Source organism: Myotis brandtii, unplaced genomic scaffold (assembly GCF_000412655.1).
Source record: "Myotis brandtii unplaced genomic scaffold, ASM41265v1 scaffold63, whole genome shotgun sequence".
Classification (NCBI taxonomy): Eukaryota; Metazoa; Chordata; class Mammalia; order Chiroptera; family Vespertilionidae; genus Myotis; species Myotis brandtii.
The window spans coordinates 1,270,406-1,293,548 of record NW_005370411.1 but is presented as its reverse complement, the minus strand read 5'-3'; the positions used below and the strand labels follow the sequence as shown (position 1 = coordinate 1,293,548).

At 39.2% G+C, this 23,143-nt stretch overlaps 1 protein-coding gene across 1 annotated transcript in view; it reads right to left on the bottom strand.

The window, feature by feature from the left end:
- LOC102255541 (ephrin type-A receptor 6) overlaps positions 1-23,143 on the bottom strand; it is a 994,071-nt gene that overhangs the window by 21,887 nt on the left and 949,041 nt on the right. The window contains exon 15 of the mRNA XM_014528319.1: positions 15,990-16,139. Within this exon, the coding sequence (XP_014383805.1) occupies positions 15,990-16,139 (150 nt within the window). The remainder of the gene's footprint in view (positions 1-15,989; positions 16,140-23,143) is intronic.

Here is a 23,143-nt window from a genome sequence, read left to right as displayed (position 1 = left end):
TTTATTGCCTATTGAGTTCCTCTTCACCTACTCCTGGCTTTCCCTTAGTCTGATGCATGATTGTAGGTCCTCTAATAACTTCTAAGATCATTTCATCTTTGGAATGTTATCAATGGCTAGCTTAAGGCCTCAGAGCAACAGGGGCATTCAGCCCCAGCTTTCTCTGGGCCAGCGCTCTCCAATAGCACTTTCTGTGATGATGAAATATTCTCTGTCCAGTATGCTAGCAATTGGTCACGTGTGGTCAAGGGGTGTTAGAGATGTGGCTAGTAGGACTTAGGAACTGAATTTTTAGTTTTAGTTTGCACTAACTAAAATTTAAAAAGGCACATGTGGCTAGTGGCTACTCTATGGGGCAGCACAGCTCTAGAGAAAGAACTCTCTTTACAGTGGTTCTCAACCTTCCTAATGCCGCGACCCTTTAATACAGTTCCTCATGTTGTGGTGACCCCCAATTTCATTGTTACAAATTGAACATAATTAAAGCATAGTGATTAATCACAAAAACAATATGTAATTATATATGTGTTTTCCGATGGTCTTAGGCGACCCCTGTGAAAGGGTCGTTCGACCCCCAAAGGGGTCGCGACCCACAGGTTGAGAACCGCTGCTTTATAAGAAGCCAAAGTTAAAAAAAAAAAAAAAAGAAACCGAAGTTAAGAGCAACAGTGGATGATGAGGTTTTATTGTTATTTTTGTAATATAATCAGTAGATAAGGCAAGATATTGATTATATGGCCCACTTGGGAATTTCTTAACAATGTGTTAAAATTAACCCAGAATTTATGTAACTAATTTTTTAATGAAGCATTCATAGGTATTCATATGAGCCTTTCTTCTTATATCATCTCTTGGAGAAAGGCAAAGAAAAAGGGGTTATTTTCCTCATTTTTGGGGTGGGAAAACTGAGGGAAAGACAAATATTTAAAGACAAACACAATTCAACCTCACCCCTGCTCTCTCTTGACAACAAAAATATAAAAGTGCAAATGTTAATATTGCTAACAGAATACCCTTTATTGTAATGCCATCTGCACAAGTTCTGTAATTTAAAAAAAAAACCCACATCTTATTTTAATTTCTTTTAAAATTGACACTACTTGACATGACTCTACAATACCTGTAATTTATGCTAGAGGCAGTTTGTAAAAAGGAGCAGTAAAATGCCTTCAGGAACCTCTGAACTGCTCAGCTGTAGTTTTGTTTTGTTTTTTATAATAGGGAATTTCTCGTAATCCCATCAGTGTCTTTGTGACCAGTCAGGATACCAGCAATTTTCTATTCATTTTACATTCCACTATTGAACAGGATTTTTTCTTACCTGCTTTCTGAGTACTTTTGCTACCACCTAGGCTTGGGTTTTAAGACATTTTCAACACATTTTAGTACAACAGGATGTGTGTAAAAATGCTTGCAATACCTCAAAACTACTGTGGACAGTTTTGAAAAGTAATAAGAAAAATGGGATAGAATTCCACTATAGAAAGCCTTAAAGATCCCACTCCAAGAGAGCTCTCTAGTCAATTTGCCACAGTTACCTAATCACAAGCGCTTAGAATAAAGTAGATGACAACTGAGGTTATATTCTGAGGAAAAAAAATTAGCTGCCTTTACTGAGTATCTATCATGTGCTAGGCGCTTTGCATATTTTCCTTCATTTACTGCTTAAAATAACTCAGCGTGGTAGATTATTATCCCCATTCTTAAAGTTTCGATGTAGAGTGGTTAGAAAAATTGCCTGAATCCACACAGTATAGGTGGCAGATATGAAATCTGAACATAGTTCCTTTTAGCTTCCAAACATTTCCTCTGGCTATTCTGCAGAAATGCTTTTCAGTTTTCCTGATATAACATTTTCCTCCGCAATTTTACATTAATTTACACAATTTTAGGGGTGATTACCATGCTGTCTTTTGTCATAGCATCTGCTAATTAGACTTCAGTGTTTTTATTTGGATCTTAAGTTTAATTTTCTGGGTAAATAAAAAATTTACTTCATAGTTTGCAAACTAATCTCTGGCTGAACAGAATCATTTCTGAATGCTCTGAGTCTTGCACACATTTCTATTATTGCATACATTACATTGTATTGTAATTTTTCATCTGCCTTTCCTTCAAAGCTATATGTACTTGAAAACAGGGATTATTTCTCTATATTTTGCGTTTTCATCATTTAGTACAGTGCCTGACACATTAATAAATGTTATTGACTTAACAAAAGTTATTAGAAGACATTTTTTGCATTTGTCTTGATAGAGGAGCAGATTCTCAGAAAACCTGGAGGCTCAAGGTACCCAAGATGGATTCACAGCACAAGCATGATAGCAACTGAATTCCTCTATGAAGGAAATATTAAAATAATGGTGCCTCAAGCAGCATTGTCCAAAATGATCTCATGCCTCACTCTGGTTTGCCTGGAGAATGAGCCAGGTGAGACTGGGGCTCTCTTTGCTCCCTGAGAGCAAGAATGGACCCAATCTCAGCCTCCTGTAATCCCAGTGGCTTTTTTCTCCTGTCCAAGGGGTTACCATCTCTCAAGGGCCCCAAAGTCCTTGGCTGCTGGGGACCTGACTTTCCCAGACAACGGTAAACAGTTTTACATCCAAATCTAGACTTGTTGGTGCTAAGCCAGCAATTTATTCTCTTTTTATTGACAAAGTTGCTCATGCTTGTCCTGTAAGAAGAGAGAGTGTACTCTCCTGAAACCTTTACCCATAATGTGTTCAATGTGTGTCTGGTCCCAGTATGCCTTCCCATGGGGACAGTGAAGAGATTTGGGGACTCACGACTATTTTTCTTGCTGCCTCTGTTTTTTAAGTTTCCTCAGTTTTTTAAATTGTAAAATTTGTCTTGAGCCCTGGTTCATGAATGTTAAGCATTAAGGGTTCCACCTTATAGGAGAATAGAAATAACAACAATAGTGACAGTGACAATAATAGTAAGAGCTAGTAACTGAGAGCTCTTGGGGACTTCCAGGTGCCAGTTCTAAATTATTTGCATGTATCAACTCCTTGAATCCTCACAATAACCCTATGAGTAAGGTACTGTTGTTATTCCCATTTTATAGACCAGGAACTTAAACATTGAGAGGTTTAATTTGCCCAAGATCACACACCTAAAAATTCTGGTTTCGAAGGTAGCCAGAGAAAAGACTCAAGCAATATGATTCACAAAAATGGTTAAAAGATGCATATTTCTAATGAATTTTTAATTTATTTAGATATATCAGTCACTTAAATGTGCTATTGAGCATACTATGCATAAAGGTATAATGCAACGAGTAAAAAATATATCTTACTTTAGGAGCTGTATGATCTAGTGAAGGAGACTGAGGAGTGAGACTATGTTAAGTACCATGTAGGTCAGGGAGCTATGAGAGCCTGTGGGGGAACACCTGGCACAACCTTGGGATGGCTTCTCAGAGAAGGTGAGCTGAATCTTAAAGAATATAGAGGGTGTCCCCTCAAAATGTATACACACTGTAACAGCTGATAGCTCAGTTTTGAAAGTGAAATGTATTTCAATAAACACTGCCTTTATAATTATTCAAAGTGTGTATACATTTCTTTGGGACACCCTATATATAAAAGGTAGCACAATCAACTAGATGGGAAGAGAGGTGATTTAACCTTATTAGGGAATGAAAGTAGATTCGTTGGCTAGACAGAGTCTTCAAAGAAAGAATGGTGATATTTGAGGCTGGAAGATTAAGTAAAAATTATATTTCTTGAGATTACAAATTATTTTGCATGTTATAAACAAACATTTTGCAAAGTGGAAAAGGAATTTAGCAAGTAAATGACATTAGAGTTGCCTTTTGGAAGTTCACTCTGGCTAGCAGTGTGGAGAATGCACGGAGGGGAGGCCAGCAGGAGGCCAGTGGGAGGTTTGCAGGGATCCTGGAGAAATCAGAATGGCCTTGATGGAGACTGTGTGTTTTAAGAGACATGGACTGATTTGGCAGGAATACAGGAGTGAGTGAGATTAGATGTGGCAGTAGAGGAAGAAGATAAGAATAATTTCTAAGTTTTGGCCTTGGTCAACTGGCAAAGATAGAGGACACAGGAGGAGAAGCGATTTTGGGGCTGGAGTGATGATGCGTTTAATTTTCTATGAGCTTTCTGATTTCAGATTCAAGTGACATATATTACTTTGAGAGCTTATTATGTGCTGAGTTCTGGGTCAGGTGTTTTTAACATAGCTTAATTTATAAAGTCTCAAAATACCTTATTATTGTTTATGTACATATTATAGGTAAGAAAACTGAAGCGCAAACTGATGAACAGATTGGATTATGTAGCTAGTAATTCCTTGAAGACCAGACTAGAACTACCATCTCTGTAGCCTCTGAATCATGGCAGTGGTAGAGACAATCTGTTTAAGTCTTGAGCCACATTCCTGACTCATTCCCCTGGAATTAGATCTTAAGCCCTCTCTTACCTGCATGCTCCCGCTCTCACCTATCTGCTTATGACTTCCATTGCTGAAGCTGTAGTTCAGCTTCCTCTGCGGATTTCTCTGTCAATCATCTATAGGACATACCACTTCATAAAGTTGTCATATGCATGCCTTAGATTAATTTTGTTCAAAACTAACCCTGTTCCTCCTTTGGGATTTCTGTCCTTTGCAAAGGGTACCACTCTTCCTCTTAGTGAAATCAGGGTAAAATATGAAAATGACTACAGTGATAATTTCCGGCCTCCGCCTTCTCCCTGATTCTCAAAATTCACTTATGCTGATTCTACCACTCTCATATACTGTAAATCTGCTCCATTTTAAAGCTCCTCTCCAAATGACTTATCATTTGGATCACTGCAATAGCTTTACCCTCCTAACTCATCTTTTTGTTTTGTTTTGTTTTTTGTTAATCCTCACTCAAGGATATTTTTCCGTTGATTTTTTTTGGGGGGGGGGAGGAGAGTGAAAGAGAGAGGAAAAGACAGAGAGAAACATCAATGTTAGAGAAACACATTGATTGGTTGCCTCCTGCACCAGCAACTCTCTATCCACTAAGCCAAACGGCTAGGGCCTAACTCGTCTTTGTTTCTTCTTTTCCTCCTCCAATCATCTCCCAAGGTACACTCAAAGCAATCCTTCTGAAGAACTGTGATCGTGTCTTCCCATGTCTGAAATTCTGCAGGGGCTCACCATGATTCTGGCTCTCAGTCTTCACCCTGACCGGGTACCATTTCCCCTTTGGCCTTGGCACTACAAAACACTTAAACACTTGCAGTTCCTCAGCTGGGTGAGCTGAGTGCCCCCACACAGCAACTGTTTCTTTTTCCCATCTGTTCCCATCATGTAGGTCATAGGACAATGCCATGTCAAGTCAAAGACTAGAGCTCCAGTTGCCATATATGTGATTTACAAAAACTGTATTTTAGGGGCAGCTTCAGAAAACCTTAGTACTTATCTTTGTAAACATTTCTTTTGTGAGAAGTTTTATTTTATAGGTATTTTCTGATTGCTTAATTAAGGACTGACAGGGAGCCGGGAGCATATGGGTGCTTTGTCTAAAAGATTAATTGAGTTTTGTCATTTCAGTATATGAAGGGTTGATAATTAACTAGAGAGAATTTTTTAACAGTTTGGTTTTATGACAGTTGTAGGCTGTCGTCTTTTGGAGAAGAGTTAAACAAGGTTATACCCTTATTTAAAAATGTAAGGAGAAAATTAAAATAAAGTGAAAAAATATGAAAATGACTGCAGTGATCATTTCCATGCAAGAATTAGATTAGGAAAAGGAATTAGATTCTGTCAGAAGTTATTATCTAAAACCTGGCTGGTTATTCTAAAGAGATTGGACTGGTTCCTTGTCACTGACACTGCAATTTTTAGCAGCCCAGAATCAACATAAGGCCCAGTTGGGGCACAGGGCAGACTGTTCTGCTCTTGCTGAATCCAATGAGTTTTCCAACTGTCTTGACAGTTTCTGAGTTAAACAGGCAATGTGCACCTTCTATTAAACCAGGCAAACTAGGAGTAGACAGCCAGCAGGAAGACACTGAAACTTCCTTGAACAGGGACTGCTTGGGCTGTGCAGGGAATCGCTTTTTTTTTTTTTTTTAAAATAAGACTGTTAACTATCTCCAAAAGAGCAGTACATTAAATTTAGTTATTTATACTTCCTTTTAAAAGAAACTCTCTCAAAATTTTAGCAAGGACTAAAATGTACATTAGTAAATGCAATGGGAAATATTTTTATTTTCTTTCTAAATACTTATCATGGCTTTGTGGAAAACCTATAATTTCAGGCAGAAGGGGGATGGTAAAGCAGAGGGTCCCAGTATATACTTACTTTTTGTGATAACAATTACTTGTACAAATAGAATATTAGATTTATAATACAGTGATACTAAAAGCACTGGTAATGTATTTTCCTTATATACAATATAAAGATTGCATCTACATGGGCAAAAAAAGAAAAGAAAGTTTAGAAGTGGTTATAAGTAAATAACATTTATAATTTTATACCTATTTTCTTATTCAATGTTTTTCAACATATATAATTTATAGTTCAGTGAAAAGCAATCAAGACACAAGAGAAATTTAAGTGTACATTAAGAAAAAGGGGGATAGCCCAGCTGATGTGGCTCAGTGGTTGAGCGTCGACCCATGAACCAGGAGGTCATGGTTTGATTCCTGGCCAGGGTTGCAGGCTCAATCCCCAATTGGAGACATGCAGGAGGCAGACGATTGATAATTCCCTCTCATCATTGATATTTCTATCTCTCTTCCCCTCTCCTTTCCTCTATCAGAAATAAATAAAAACATATTTTTAAAAAGGGAGGAGAATAGAGTAGGTTTCTATGTAAGATATAGACAGATCACACTTTTTCGAGGCTAATTTGTAATTTATAAATAATTATAGCATGGAAACTGAAGATTTCCTTTTTAACTTAAGATAAAGACTTTCTTGAGGCCCTGGACAGGTACTTAGTTGGTTAGAACATTGTCCTAATGCCAAGGTTGTGGGTTAGATTTTAGGTCAAGGAACATAAAAGAATCAACCAATGAATGTATAAATGGATAGAACAACAAATCAATTTTTTTCTCTCTCCCTTTATCTCCCTCTCTCTTTCTCTAAAAATCAATAAGTAAAAATCAAGCAAACAAAAAGACTTTTTAAAAATTCCTACACCTAAGACAGTTCTCAAACCCGTCTATGCTTCAGTGTGTAAGGAACAGGATGAGCATTAGTGAAAGAGCCATCTAAATTACATCAAAATCCTAAACTGTCACTAACAAGCTCTGTCTCCTCCTTAGTAAAGAAAAGAGAACTGGATTCAGTGCTTGCAATAGTGCATTTCAGCTTAAAAAGTTATTCTTCTAGAGTCATTTAAACTGGAAGCTTCATCTGTAGGACTTCTGGTAGCATCTCTGGATCTCCAGGTTCTATAACCTTCGTGTCTACATTGGGCCTCCTTTGAAAGGACTGGCTCCCACAGAGCTCCAAGTGCAGGGAGACAAACATCCTGACAGGGCCAGAGTATCTCCTGGTAAACCAAGACTAGGAAGATTTGGGGAACCATGATATTCCTTACTACGCCAGTTCCTCTCTAATAAATTATACTTTTTCTTGAAAATATAAAGACACATTCCAAATCTATCTATTTAAAAGCATTTTTTTTCCTTTAAGAAGACAATGTTCTTAAAACTCAGGGCCATTTTCTCAAGTGCTCTCTGGGTAAAAACCAAGTATTTCTTTACTGGTGCATCATTTTGATTTTAGAAAAACACCTTTAATCCATTTCCCAAACCCACTAAAAATATCTAAAAGCTATGCAAAAGTAATTTATGAGTACAAAGAAAAAGGGGATTTAAAAATGCCATCTTTGTTCCAAAGAGAACAAAAGACAATAAAAATTAAAATGGTCAAAAGAGAACAAAAGATGGAATAACAATTATAACAGCAAAAGATTGTGAGTGTATTTTTCCCCAAACAGATACTGAAGGCATAATTAAATTTTTTTTAATAAAAACATTGCTGGTATGTATACATTTTCCAGCTTTGTGGTCATTTAATATAAAAAATTCCCTTGGAAATTACACTGTGGTAATAGCATATTGGTTATTGGTTTCCTCTACTTGGAACTTTACTATTTGAATTATTTACAATGGTGACTGATTGCATCTCACAATATCCCCTATTACTCTTGCCTCGGCAGTAGACATGCATCATGCTAATGTAACTGGTATATATTTAATTAAAAGGCTGCTACTGCCTATGTACCAATAGTAGGGATTATTGAAAAACAGGGGAGAAGAAGGCCATTTTGAAAATTGCTTTGGTAGAATGCATATTAAATAAATGCAAAAATTCCCTCTGTAATATGGAAGTTGAAATAATGGGGACAGGCCTTTAGCAACTTACTGTATCTTACACAGATCATGAAACAAGGACCATCTTATATAATAAAAGCATAATATGCAAATTGACTGAACAGCAGAATGACCAGTCGCTATGACGTGCACTGACCACCAGGGGGTAGATGCTCAATGCAGGAGCTGCCCCCTGATGGTCAGTGCACTCCCACAGGGGGAGCACCGCTCAGCCAGAAGCCGGGCTCATGGCTGGCGAGCGCAGCGGTGGTGGCAGGAGCCTCTTCTGCCTCCACTGCAGGCAGACGGTAAGAGTGAGGGGTCTTGGACTGTGAGAGGGCACAGGCCGGGCTGAATGTCATGAATCTCATGCACAGGGCCTCTAGTTACTTAATAAAGTAGAGTTAGGACATCTAATCAGAGACAAGAACTGGAAATGACTGGACTCTATGTCATAAAATCAGACTGCATTTCTAGGTAAGTAGATTCTGCAACTCCTCCATTCTTGGCTGAAGTAGTGACCCATAACTGAGAAAGGTTATAGAATTATTAGGACAAACAGATATGGTAAAAGGTTATTTTCTTCCTTCTTAAATTTTGAAAAAAAGAATCCATTCATTTAAGATCAAAAGTTTACTTCCAACCATATCACCTACCAAAAAAAAAAAAAGAGTCCTAAAGATAAACTTTAATTTTTTTCCTCAATTAAGGTTCTGAAAGCAAATTAAAGGAAAACATTTTATAAAAGCTTTTGAAAAGTAAGGAGAAATAAAAACACAAAAATATTGAGGCAGCATTATGTTTCCTAGCAAACCTCAAATGAATGTTCCCTGATAGTGGTTATCTTTTTGGGAAAAGGGACTAGCTTAGTAGCATATGCTTAAATGATACCATACCCTGGAGGCATTTGCGTTTCAAATTGCTTCAAGGAGAATGTTTTTTATTTTTTTAAACATCATCACAGCAGGGAAAAACAAAACAAAACAAAACCCAAGACTTCAGTCTTGCATTAGATCATTAGTTCGAGGCAAGTCACCTCTCATTATGTGGTGCTAGTTTTCCCCCTACATATGAGCTCTGTGGGGATTTGGTTATTTAATGTTGCCTGCTGTTCATGTTTTGCTTGCATTTTCTTCTGTTAAGTACTTTACACAGTGTAAGTGCTGGAAGATCTGCAGTGGCCTTGGTGTCCTCTTTGGAGCTTGTGTAGCTGCTAGCATTAAAATGTACTCCCACACGTAGTAAACAGCAATTATTTTGAACTTGGATGAAAATAACAAAATATTCCCCTGCAATACCTTAAAAAGAAAAAAATGCTGGGAAACAGCAAGAAGTTGTATACCTTCAGTGTGCCTGTGACATGTTTCTGTAATAGGCTAAATATGTTGATCATTAGAATCTGATTTTAAGCTACCGCCTTAATTATTTTTAAGATATTCAATATATGTGGTACATTCTATAAAATTTTAACATCAAGACACAAAATACTGCCAAAAAGATTTATAGTTCCAAAACTATAGTGAGTCAATCCACATTCTTTTGCTAATAGGAAACAATGAAATCAGGGTGGCACACAGAATTAAAGATGCTTTAATCTCATTACGTAGACCTTCTGTGGCATGGAGACGCCTTTGAAAACAAGACTTCTCATGCACTAGTAAGCGGGGGCATGAACTTCACTTCTATCATTAACTAGCTAGTAAGTTTGGGTAAGTTACTTAAACTTTCTAGACAGTCTCAGTTCTTTCATCTAGTAATCATATGAATAACAGTATCTATCTTAGACAATTATTTTGAAGATTAAATGAGCTAATAATCTAAAATGCTTGGCTCATAATAAGCAAGTTGTGATGATTATCACTCGTTAAACACTGTCTATGTACAAGGTGTGCTACATACACTATCTCTAATTCTTTCAAATCCTGCAGGTGAGTGTTTTGAATCCCATTATAAACAATATCTCAGAAAACTTAAGCCACTTGCCTAAGATTACATGGCCAGTAAATTGTGGAGCTGGGATTTGAACACAGATCTTTTTAGCTCTAAAGCGGTGGCTCTTAACTGGGAGTGATTTTTTGTACCCCATCCCCAACTGGGCAATGCCTGGGGACAATTCTGGTTGGCATGACTTGGAGGCTGCTACTGGCATCTAGTGGGTAGAGGCTGGGATGCTGGTAAACATCCTACAAATGCACAGGACAGCCCCCAACAACAGAAAATTATTCAGCCCAACACATCCATAGTTCTGAGGTTGAGAAACCCTCCTCCAAAGCTCTCATGACCTTTCCAATACACCTGTTACATCACTAGAATACAGTGACGCACAAAGTTAACAATTTGGGGCCGTTTGATACTGCAATAATGAAAGTTGCTCTTGAAAACAATGTACACTGAAAATGGACAACATAGTATAGCTCTGGCACACTACTGCTTTCCTTTGGGGACTTCCTCCCTCACTGCATGAGATTTTGCGGAAATTGCCAATCACAGTGCTGCCCCCACCTCTGAACGCACAGGCTGGTACATAAACTCAGTCATAATACCCATTTCCTGGCCTGGGGCAGGATTGGGCAGGGCCTAACAGAGCCAACCAGAATTTTCTGGTATCGGTACATACATTTTCACAGACAGAAGGTCTCATTTTGCTGAGGTTGTTGAGCTGAATGCTGAGCTCTGGAGCGTAAAGAAGAATAAAGCAAAGAAGACCTTTGCAGCAGGAGAAAATGAGGTCAACGGACCCAGAAAAGCACTAAAAATCCGCATGATTCCTGAGACGGAGCACTGCTGAACTACCTTCTTAGTCTCACACCTGGAAAAAATTTATTTTTACTTAAGTTAGCTTGGGCTGAGTCTCTGTCGTTTATAATCAAAAGAACCCTGCATAATAGAGTATGCATGCTTTTTTGGCATATTTTTAAAAAATAGCAATGCTGATTCACACACTGTTGTCTCTATTTAAAAAAGGTAGAAGGCATGAGGTCTCCGCTTGAGAAGTGTACACTCTGCTCGGTGATGGGGAAAAGACTTATAAATGCCAGAACTTCATCTCATCTACATACTGGGCTCCTTGAGAGTGAGGCCCGTGTTTTCTAATTCTCCATCTCCAACCCACATGCACACCTGACCCAGTGACTGGCATCCTGCTGGATGGCTAAGCTGTTATGGTTGTGAGGCCTTCTAAGGACTAGTCCAGTGCACTCTATTTTCTCATTTCCTTTCCTTACAATACCACTGACCTTTGGGAAACATTATACTATTTTGCTAAAACAGATTCTGCAAACTCAGAATTGTTCATAGTAATAAAATATGCCACAGTCTGCAGAAAGGAGGGACTCTTTCATCAAAGCTACCTGAAATTTTCTAACCTCACTTAAGATCATAAAACATGTTAACATGCCATATTTAGTTAAGCCCATAGCTCAGTTAAACTCACCAAACTGTAGTAAAAATATAAAATACTCAAACAGAACATAGTTGAATTTTTATTGTTTAAAACATTACTTTATTTAAAATGAACATTGGTTGCAGAATGTCAAACATAAAAAGAAAAACAAAACAACAAACAAAACAAAAATAGTTCTTAGTACTTTCCTTTAGTCTTGTATCCACCCCCCACCCTTCACCTCAGAACTTTTGTTCTCCTGATTTTCACATTCTTGCTTGAATGTATTTTGGTAACCACTCAAATACCATGAAGACAGCCACCTTACCCCCTACCTGGTCCTCGAACAAAAACCAAGCTCTAGGTGGAGAGAGTTCAACCTTGTGACATGGACATTGGCAATCCTGAGTGAATGAGAATGGGCTTAATGTCGGGAGTCTATTCCTGGCTGCAGTAGCTTCTTCTGGTTCCAGATATAGGCTTTGTGGCCAAATGAGGTTTAGGAGACAGAACTGCTCTCTAAATGGTCATCTTGGCTATAGTTCATCTATACACAGGGCCAGGATGGCTGGGTAAACTCTTGGGCAAGATCCAGGAAGGAAGGGGTTGGCAACAGGGTTTGGACTATTCTAGGCAAAATTTACATGGCGGTTTAAGTTGGAAACCACACATGTGGGCTTTTTCTCTCAGAGGCTGCTCTCCTAAAAAACATATCTGTTTTGTCTGGTATCTTCACTTGTACCTGCTCTGCTCTGTGGCACTCCTATCTCATTCTTAACACCTCGACAGAGATTCAGAAATGTCCTAAATTTATGAAAAGAACAATTTGAATCATTCCTTTGCTGAGATAAGTATGTTAACTATTTCTGCAGAGATTATAAAATAATAGTATGTAATATCCCTGTTAAGAGGAATATTACAAATAATTTAACTCAGTCTTTTTACTGTATTTATAGGTTATAAAACTCAGGCACTTTGAAAAGTTAAGTGACTTTCATGGTTGACTTATAGTCTCCATAATGATGGCCCTGGTTTCTAAATCTCTGGTATAATGTACCCCAGGTGGTAAGAGATAATCCAGGGGTAGAAAAATAATAGAAGTTCTCTTTATGTTTATTTGTATTATTCTATTATAAGAATGACTATTTATGAATGTCTAATAAGAAAGACTATGACTTTTAAGATTATAAAGGAATGAATTTTATGAATGCATTTTATAATATATATGATATATTTAAAATCAACCTCCCAGCATTTCTTATCCCACTTTCTTGTCCCCCCCCACCACCCTTGATTATCCTGTTACATACTATATCTTCTACTTATTACCTGTTTACAGTCTGTCTCCCTTTCCCTATAAGGTAAGCTCCATAAGGGCAAGAAGTTACTGGTCCTTCATGGGGAACTACATGGACTATAAACCAAACCACCATGAAAAAGCAGCTATTTCCTCTCCCTTTTTATTCTAGAACAGTGGTTCTCAACCTGTGGGTCACGACCCCTTTGGCGGTCGAACGACCCTTTCGCAGGGGTCGCCTAAGACCATCCTGCATATCAGATATTTACATTATGATTCATAACAGTAGCAACATTACAATTATGAAGTAGCAACGAAAATAATTTTATGGTTGGGTCACATGAGGAACTGTATTTAAAGGGCCAGAAGGTTGAGAACCACTGTTCTAGAAGTTTATTAGCATTGTCTTCCAAGATCACTGTTAAATCACTTACCATGCAATTCTACGGAAATCATGTCACTTCTCTATGCCTCATTTTCATAATCAAGTTGGACTTGGGTGGGACTAGATAATATATTTTTAAAAATATGTTTTTATTGATTTTTTTTAAAGAGAGAGGAAGGGGTAGGGTTAGAGAGATAAAAACATTGATGAGAGAGAAACTTCATCAATTGGCTGCCTTCTTCACATCCCCTACTGGGGATTGAGCCTGCAATCCCAGACATGTGCCTTGACCAGGAATCGAACCATGACCTCTTGGTTCCTGGGCTGACGCTCAACCACTGAGCATACCGGCTGGGTTGGACTAGATAATCTTTTTGGCCCCTTCCAGGTGTAACATTGTTTTCTGTTGTATCTCTAGTTCTTGAAGCAGAATATACTTAAATGAATAAATGATTATATTAGTATAGCAGTTCTTGCATACAATATGCAAGTAAATATGCACATGTCAGCTGTGAATGCTTAAGAATTTTTTTACTGGTAAGGGTATTTATGGTAAAGTTTGGAGCCTTAATTTTTCATGTTAAGTCTGTCAGGAAACTGGTTAAAACAAGGACCAAATGGGGAGCCATTCGGTAAGATACTTGAAGTGAGGGCTCTTCTGTGCAGTGAGGACTTTAACTCATCCGAAGGAGGATGTTTTATTCTGGAGATTTGCTTGAAAGGCCTATTTTAGCCGTGTGAAAGTAGAACAAGTAAGCAAGCATGATCTGGGGTTAGAGTAGAGCAGGAGCTATGGTGACTGAATCCAGGGCTTCCATTACCTTGGATAAGTAGTTAGTTAAGAATAAAAATGAGTTCCTTCTGGGACTGAAGAGGCAAGTTTTGGTATCTGAGATTCAGTTTTTAAGAAAAGCTGGAGAGATAGTTATAAGCTCCCCCAAACAACACCCAGTGGCAGGGAAAAGTAGTGAGTTCCTTCACTTAAAGTTCCCTGAAGAATAGTAGATAGACACTAGGCAAATGACCTGGATCCAAAGTCCAAGTGATGGGAGTGGAGCAGAGGTTGCTGGCTATGGGGCAGATGCCCTGCAGGGCCCAGCCACGCTGTCTTTGTGTGTTGATGATGTGCTTTGGAGAGTGATGACCAAGCAGTGCATATGACCTCAAATCTGCTGCCTAGACCTGGCATTCTCCACAGAGTCAGCAGGCACCCACAGGACCGAGCAGGGCTCAGCTTTGAAAGTAGCACTCTATGGCAGGGAGAAGCAATAGCCATGGTGAGCTAGCCACAGATAAACTCTGTGGCTGAATAAGTTATTATTATTTTTTAAAAATATTGTTGAAAGTATTACATAGGTCCTCCTTTTCTTCCCATTAGCCTCTTCCAGCCCGCTCCCGTAACCCCCTCACACCCTCACTACCCACTGTCTGTGTCCACAGGTTATGCATATATGCATACAAGTTCACTGGTTGATCTCTTCCCACCCACCATCCCCTGCCTATCCTCTGAGGTTCAACAGTCTTTTCATGTTTCTGGGTCTATTTTTCATCACCAGTTTACTTGGTTCATTAGATTCTACATATGAGTGAGATCATGTGATACTTATCTTTCTCTGACTGGCTTATTTCACTCAGCATAATACTCTCCAGGTCCATCCATGCTGTTGTAAAGGATAAGAGTTCTTTCTTTTCATTGCTGCGTAGTATTCCATTGTTTAAATGTACCGACTGAATAAGTTCTTACGATACTTGGACAACTTGAAGTTGGGAAGGAACAATGAGGTGTGGAGGGGTTGCTCAAGGAACTGACTATAGAAAAGGAAGGAGATGTGAGTGTGCTTAGGGATCTTCTATATCTCCATTGTCTTTGTTCTCTCCTTTGAACACTCAGAACCCCATTAGAGGCGGTTTTCCATTGCCACTGCCTCAGAAAGCACTGGATACGTTGAGAAAGTAGGATATTAATATATATTTTCAGTTCTGACAGCACACTTATTTGCATTGTCTGGGTACTTGCATTTTCTGACTACTGTCTCTATCACTCTGGATAGGTCACAGAGGTCAAATGTGTGTTAACCATCCTACTCTGTATTAACCACCAAGGTAATTTTTATAGATAAAACAGAAACAAAACAGAATGTATAAAGGGTCATGTACATATCTTAAAAGAACCATACCAAGTGACATATATTGATGATACAGTGCCTGAGAACATGCAATCTTTTTCTACTAAGCAATATGTAGTCTGAGATACTTTGCTGTTTACAGTGGCACATTCAATTGCCCTAAGGAAGAAATAAAAGATAAACACTACTCGTCCTTTTTCGTTACTTGCAGGTGTAAAGCAGAATAAACACGGTTATGCCACATTAGAATAACATGCGTGGAAGTCCGAGCTGTGGGGTGCAGATCATGTACTCACATGGCAAAGCCCATCAGCTGGGCCCTCTGACACCAAATACAGCTCAGAGAGAAAAGTTACTTAGCTTTTCAATCTCAGCCACAGGCCTAGTCTGAATGAGGGCAAAAGGCACATTTCCCCGTCAATGCTGATGTGTTTATACTCACAAAATGGCAGCTCAACTACTACCGGTGGCACTTACATCTTGGTTAGACATCTCCCAATACGGTCTCTCTCCATAGGACATGACCTCCCACATGACGATGCCATAGCTCCATGCATCACTCGCGGAGGAGAATTTTCTGTAGGCAATCGCTTCTGGGGCTGTCCACCTGATGGGGATTTTCCCACCCTGGAAAACACATTGGAGATTTCTCAGCTGGCTCGCAGGAATGTTAAAAACAAATCGGCATTCCAATTAAATACCTTTTGTTAAAAAGACCTAAAATAAATACTGGGTGATATATTGTTGGCATTTAAGTAAAAATAAAAAGAAAACCAGAATAATGTTAATATCTCAGAAATAGTCTTCCTATAATAGTTATTCAGTGGAAACAGCTTTAATGGGAAATAAGTCACACTTCAGAAATATTTTATTTCATTCATTAGGAAAATTTATTTTCACTTTAGATTCACACAATTAAACTATCATGCCATTTGAAGATAGTTCCAGATTACAGGACATTAAAGCTAAATATCATTCAACACTCATTAAACATTATATTGCATGTATTAATAATAATGATAATAAGTTCTAACTTAATTAAAGACAAATGGTTAAATACAGAACTGAGACATTCTCTATCAATTCAATGTTTATCAGAATTTTATTTCCTTCCCCTTTCATTTTCATCTGCTGTGAAAATGTGATTAAAGTAAAAAAAATCCTTTAACATTATACAAAAGCACATGAGAAGGATGATCCTTCTTTGTAACATTTTTAGGCTAGTTCATACTTTTGATCTTCAACGTTCAAGTTAACATCTGAAGATATTAAAGAGATTAAATTGCATGAATTTAATCTATACTATTTGGGTATTAAAGTTGGCTATTGTGTTATACTTATTTTTATCAACATTTATTGCATTTTATCTCTTGAAACACTCTATAAATCCCCTTTTTACTATAACGACAATAAAACAATTCATTTATTAGATTTACAATCTTTGAAATCTTTGCAGCTCTGAACAGCAAGTTGAGCGGACGAGAGCGACCCTGACGCCACTAGATGGCGGAAGAGAACAACGAGCGGCTCCCAGACGGCAGTCTCACCGCGGAGAGGGCTTCTGTTCCCAGCAAATGATCGGACAGTCAGAACCACCATAATGAGATGGTTTCATCATTATCAGCACTTGCATCTGACCGCCCACTGTGCGCAAAGTCTGGTGTTAGGCCGAGTGGGGGTGGAAGGAAATAAAGGGGCATTGTTTGGCCCTTGAGGAATTTAGACCTAACATCTTTCAGGTGAAGCCGTTAATCGGGTCATCTAATCCCTACTTTACTTAGTAACCTAAACACTACTTACTTGAAGAGAAAAGCGATTCTACCGAAATAGGAACAAGTAGGTTTCACCAGGCAAATGCGAGCATTAACGGGACCTTCATTTTAGAGAACTGCAGCAAGGACTTGTTAGTAGGAACCTTGGGGAAAATACCTTGAATTCAATCACCGGATTTTACAGGTGAGTAGACTGAGTCCAGGGTTCCCAGGTTTAGAGATCCCTCCCCGCGGTAATCTAGTAAGCACAAGATCTCTAGGAATGCCCTCCTAGTGGTATTATGGGGCATTGATATAAACATGTAAATACTTCAGCACCGCAGAAAAGTTGGGACAAACTAACTTTATTGTTTAACATTGAATATCCATAACCATGTATTATAGTAGTAAAATAGAAGGGAGTCTGAAACCTGGCGCAGCACCAAATTAAGACCAGGAAATTATATTTATAAAGTTGGTGATAGTAGTTTAAGAGGGTGGTGGTGGGGAGGTGGGGGGGAGGGATTTGCAAGGGGAGGATTTGTTCTTGAACCCAAAATAGAGTTGTCAGATAAAATATAGGACCCACAGTTAATTTGAATTTCAGATAAATAACAAATGTTATTTTTAGTATAAGCATTACCCATGATAAAATATACTTTTTTGGTGTGTATGTCCCAAATATTGCATGAGACAGATTTGTACTGAAAATATTCATTGTTTATCTGAAATTCAAATTTAACCGGGCACCCTATATTTTTATTTACTAAACCTGGCAATCCTAACACAGAGCATGAAAAGAATTCAGAAGTGGGAACACTGTCAGGGATCCAGCAGAACATGAGCAGTGCTCTGAAAAGACCGTGTGGTCTGTCCTTCAGGAGGAGACAAGGACACAGACTCACTTGTGCCCCAGCACTACAGCAGCCTTTGTTTATTGCATGCTTGTGGCTGACGTGCCTCCGTCTTGTGGCTCTGCCTTTTGAAGCCACTTAAATCTGCCTCAGGCTTGTGGAAGCCACACTTGCGGAGAATAAAGGCCAAATCTGTAGATTTGACCTCAGAACAGATGCAAGAGATCAGTCTCATCTGGCATTTCTGACTCTGGATCTTTCCTTGTCTCTTCTGGCAAACAGTATGTGAATTGTTAGTCTGCTGGGCTGATCCTTTGCTAAATCTCTGTGTGCTGCATTAAGACAGGCTAAAAAACATAGCTAAGGGCTATTTCATGTGCGTTCATAAATGATATCTCATATAAAAGATTTACATGTAAGTTTATATTTCATATAACTTGATATGATATATGAACGATAATTTTACCACTTTCCTTCCTAAGATTTTATTTTCTTCCTCAAGGGCAAGGTATTATAGAATGTTTAATGAATAGCATTGCTAGCCTCAGAATTCGTAGGTTGAAGCCTTAACTCCCAACGTGACTGTATTTACAGATAGGGCCTTTGAAGAGGTAATTAAAGTTAAATGAGGTCACAAGGGTGGGCCCTAATCCAGCATGATTGATGAAGATGAAGAGACAACAGAGGTGTGCAGGTACAGGGAAAAGGCCATGAGAGGACACAGCAAGAAGATGGCCAGTACATCTTTATTTCAAATTCTAGTCCAGTGTCGTCTTGTAATGGAAAGTGTGAGCTAGAATAAATCTTAAAACAAAGTCTGAAAAATTGGCACAGAAATTTCGATATAGGAGATACAATTTTAATTAACAAAAATTCATGGTCATATGAATCTGACAGTATGCATACAATGGAATGATTCTGAATATATATGGGATGGAGATAGGAAGTATTTAAATCTCTTTTTCTAATGGGAGGCTATATACTGGATATAGTTTATATCTAAGTGCAAGATGAATAAGAAAGGAAGAGGTCATTAAGATTACTGCATGATCTCTATCCCCTTCCTCCTCCCCCCACCCCTCCTCCTCCTCTTCCTCCTCTTCTTCTTCTTTAAATTGAATATATGAACTTTGTGGCTTAATCTCATCTACCCATTTTTGCCCATGATCTTGAATCATAGACAGAGGTAAAACATTAAGATACTTTTTTCTCAAAGCATTAACCACCAGATGTCTCAGGTTTCAGGAATGAACAAATAGTACTTTAGATTGAAATCACAATCATTCGAACGTTGCATCTTGCTTTACCATATGCTTATGAGAAAAAAAAGGTTACCAAAGATGCTGATCAAAATGACTGAATGTAACTCCAAAGACTTCTTACTTACTAATATCTCCCTTATACAGCAAGGTTAATTACTTAGGATATGCAAGAGAAACAGGAAGCAAACTAGATTGCCACTGAAAAAGTTGTTAGCAAACCTTTTTTTTTTCTGTTTCTTAAATCATATTCTGGACTGTTGTCTAATAAATAGGTGATGAGGTTGTAGCAGGAAAAGTGCTGAAGAGGGAACCAGGAGCCTGTATGCTGTAAACCCTACACCCCAGGAGTGGAGTTGTATTATAGGCATATTTAATTAACATCTGAGTTTTAGAATCGAATCCTCTAATCTTTAACAGAGGACACAATCAATTGAAATATAGTGGTTCAATACTGAACCCAGATGAAAAATTCCATTGAGAAACAAGAACACAAAAATAAATCTCTTCATTTCTCATTCACTGGATTTGATGGTTATCTTAAAGGCAACAGGTTTGAATAGACAACAATCTCCTTGCAGATTGTCCTTTTTAAATTTCCTCAGTTTATCTCTGTGGCACATAAGAATTACAGTACAGAAAACATACATACTATGGTTAAAGATTAATTTAAGGAATTTCTAATGACAATTTTGATTAAATATTTTTCTTTATGAGCTGCATATTCTAGGTAGAGCTACCACTAAGTAGTTGTATGCACAAGTTCATACAACTAAGTTGTGTAAACTTGGGCAAGTCTTAACTCTGGGTCTTATGTTTCAGACCAGCAAAATGAGAGGATTTGAATAAAATGGTAAACTATCATCCTATGTAATAAAAGGCTAATATGCAAATAGACCAAACTGCGGAACAACCGAACAATTGAACAACCGGTTACTATGACCAGGGGACGTGTGCGGAACACGGTGGGTGTTGGGCGTGGCGGGATGGTGGAGCATGTGAGTGAGGGTGCCAGACCAAGGCGGGGTGCTAGTTGCTATCATTGGGGCGAGCCTCTGGTGGTTACTGAAAATTCTTTGCTCCTGTGTGCTGCGGTCTCGCCCGGTGCTCGCACCCACTGCCAGTGCTGGCCCCACTTGCACCTGCAGCCAGTGCCGGAGCTGCCACTCATACCCCCTGCTGGCACCTGGCGCCAGTCCTAATCGCTCGGCACCATCAATGGGTGTAAGTGGCAGCTGCAGGCCCTGACTGCCCCCTAGAGCTTCTCCACCTCCCCCTGCTCCTCAGGGGTGATCGGGGCAGCAGCTGCTGCTCGCACCCTCTGACAGCGCCAGTCCCACTCGCACCTGCTGCTGTCAGAGGGTGCGAGCAGGGCTAGGGCCATCAGTGCGTGGGAGCGGAGCTGCTGGCAGAGAGGGGGCTGGGGGCGCCGGCCCCAATAGCTCCGCACTGTCAGAGGATGTGAGCGAGGGGCCAGCGCCATCAGTGTGTGGGAGCAGTGGTTGCGGGGAACAGGGCTGCCAGCAGACAGGGGCTGTGGTGGGAGGGGCCGGGCGGGGGTGTGGAGGATGGGCCGAGACCCTCTCCTGTGCCCACCACAGCTTCGCAGCCCACAGTTCCTTTCAAGATACACAAATTCGTGCACTGGGCCCCTAGTGTTTTAAAATTTGCCTACAGTATCTCATTGAACCGTAAGGAGATAGGCCATATGAATTGGTACATAGACTGTGTGAACAGATAGCCTGATGACAGACAGTAAAGGAGAAGAGCATACTCCTATTTTATTTAGATCCAGACCAGTCATTTATGGTTACAGTGATCATTCTAAGTGGTAAGGAAGGGTGAAAACAACTCAATTGCTTTTTAAAAGAAGGGAATGGTATAAATACTATGAAACACATTGAAAGGTATGAAACAAGGACATTGACTTTTTCTTTTTTAAAAAAATATTTTTGATTGATTTCAGAGAGGAAGGGAGAGGGAGAGAGTTAGAAACATCAATGATGAGGGAGAATTATTGATTAGCTGCCTCCTGCACTCCCCCTACTGGGGATCGAGCCTGAAACCCGGGCACGTGCCCTTGTCCTGAATTGAACCTGGGACCCTTCAGTCCACAGGCAGATGCTCTATCCACGGAGCCAAACCAGCTAAGACTCTTTTTGTTTTTTTATACTCAATGTGTAATAATTGGTTATTTGAAAAACTCTTTACATATACACTGAGTGGCCAGATTATTATGACCACCTGACATTTGTAGGCAAATTAGCTATAACTTCACGCTGAAGTTGCTAGAGGGCCAGACCATTATAAATAGGGAAGCAGGTTGTTTACCACGACAGTAGAAGTGATTTTTTTTCTGAAGATATGGGAAAACAACGCGATTTAACAGCTTTTGAACATGGGATATATATATATACACTGAGTGGCCAGATTATTATGACCACCCCATCAGTACTTCATTGGGCCACCTTTTGCCTTCAATACTGCGGCGATTCTTCTTGGCATTGAATGACTAAGATGTTGAAAGGTGATGCGAGGAATCTGACACCATGCCTGATGAATAGCACTGTCCAGTTCTGTGAGATTTGATGGTTGTGGAACCAGCTGCCTGATGGCTCTTTTAACTTCGTCCCACAAATGCTCAATCGGACTGAGATCTGGTGATTGTGGGGGCCACCTAAGCAAGATAAAGTCTCCCTCATGTTCTTGAAACCACTCCTGCACAATACAAGCACCTGGCATGGCACATTGTCTTGTTGGAATAAACCATCTCCATTGGAATATGCCATCAACATGATAGGATGAACTTGATCAGCAACGATACTTAGGTATGTTGTGCTATTCAGATGTTGTTCCACACGAATTAAAGGGCCCAAATCATGCCAGGAGAACATGCCCCAAACCTTAACACTGCCCCCACCAGCTTGAAGGGTTGTACTCATGCATGTGGGGTGCATGCTTTCATGCTGTTTCCGCCAAATTCTCACTCTGCCATCTGCATGATGCAACTGGAAATGTGATTCATCGGACCACATGACTTTTTTCCAATGCTCGACTGTCCAATCCTTGTGTTCCTGTGCGAATTGGAGATGTTTTATCTTGGTAACTGCAGACAGCAAAGGTGTTCGAACAGGCCTTCGGCTTCCATATCCCATATGATGCAGTATATGGCTAATTTGCCTACAAACGTCAGGTGGTCATAATAATCTGACCACCCATGTCCAAATATATCCCATGTTCAAAGGCTGTTAAATCACCTTGTTTACCCATATCTTCAGAAAAAAATCACTTCTACTGTCATGGTAAAAAACCTGCTTCCCTATTTATTATGGCCTGGCCCTCTAGCAACTTCAGTTCGAAATTATAGCTAATTTGCCTACAGACGTCAGGTGGTCATAATAATCTGGCCACTCAGTGTACATGGAGACTTACTGATGCTCAACAAAAGAAGAGTTAATGTGCTTAAAGAAAGATTACTTTACATCATAATTTGTTATCAGTAGGATTATCTGTGGCAGAGGTAGTCTGTTTTGGAAGCATTGGTAGAGGAATTAGCATTGTGGCATCTTCTGTCTTAATTCACTATGGTGTCCCTGGAAGTCACAACAAATCACAGAAAGATCACACACATACTAATTATATAGACAACCTTCATTAGGGGGATATTTTTCTTTCTCATGAGAATTACTGATCATGAGAAAGAAGTCCATCTGTGAGCATTTCTTTTTAATTTGTGTTCCCAAATCAATAAATTATTATATAATAAT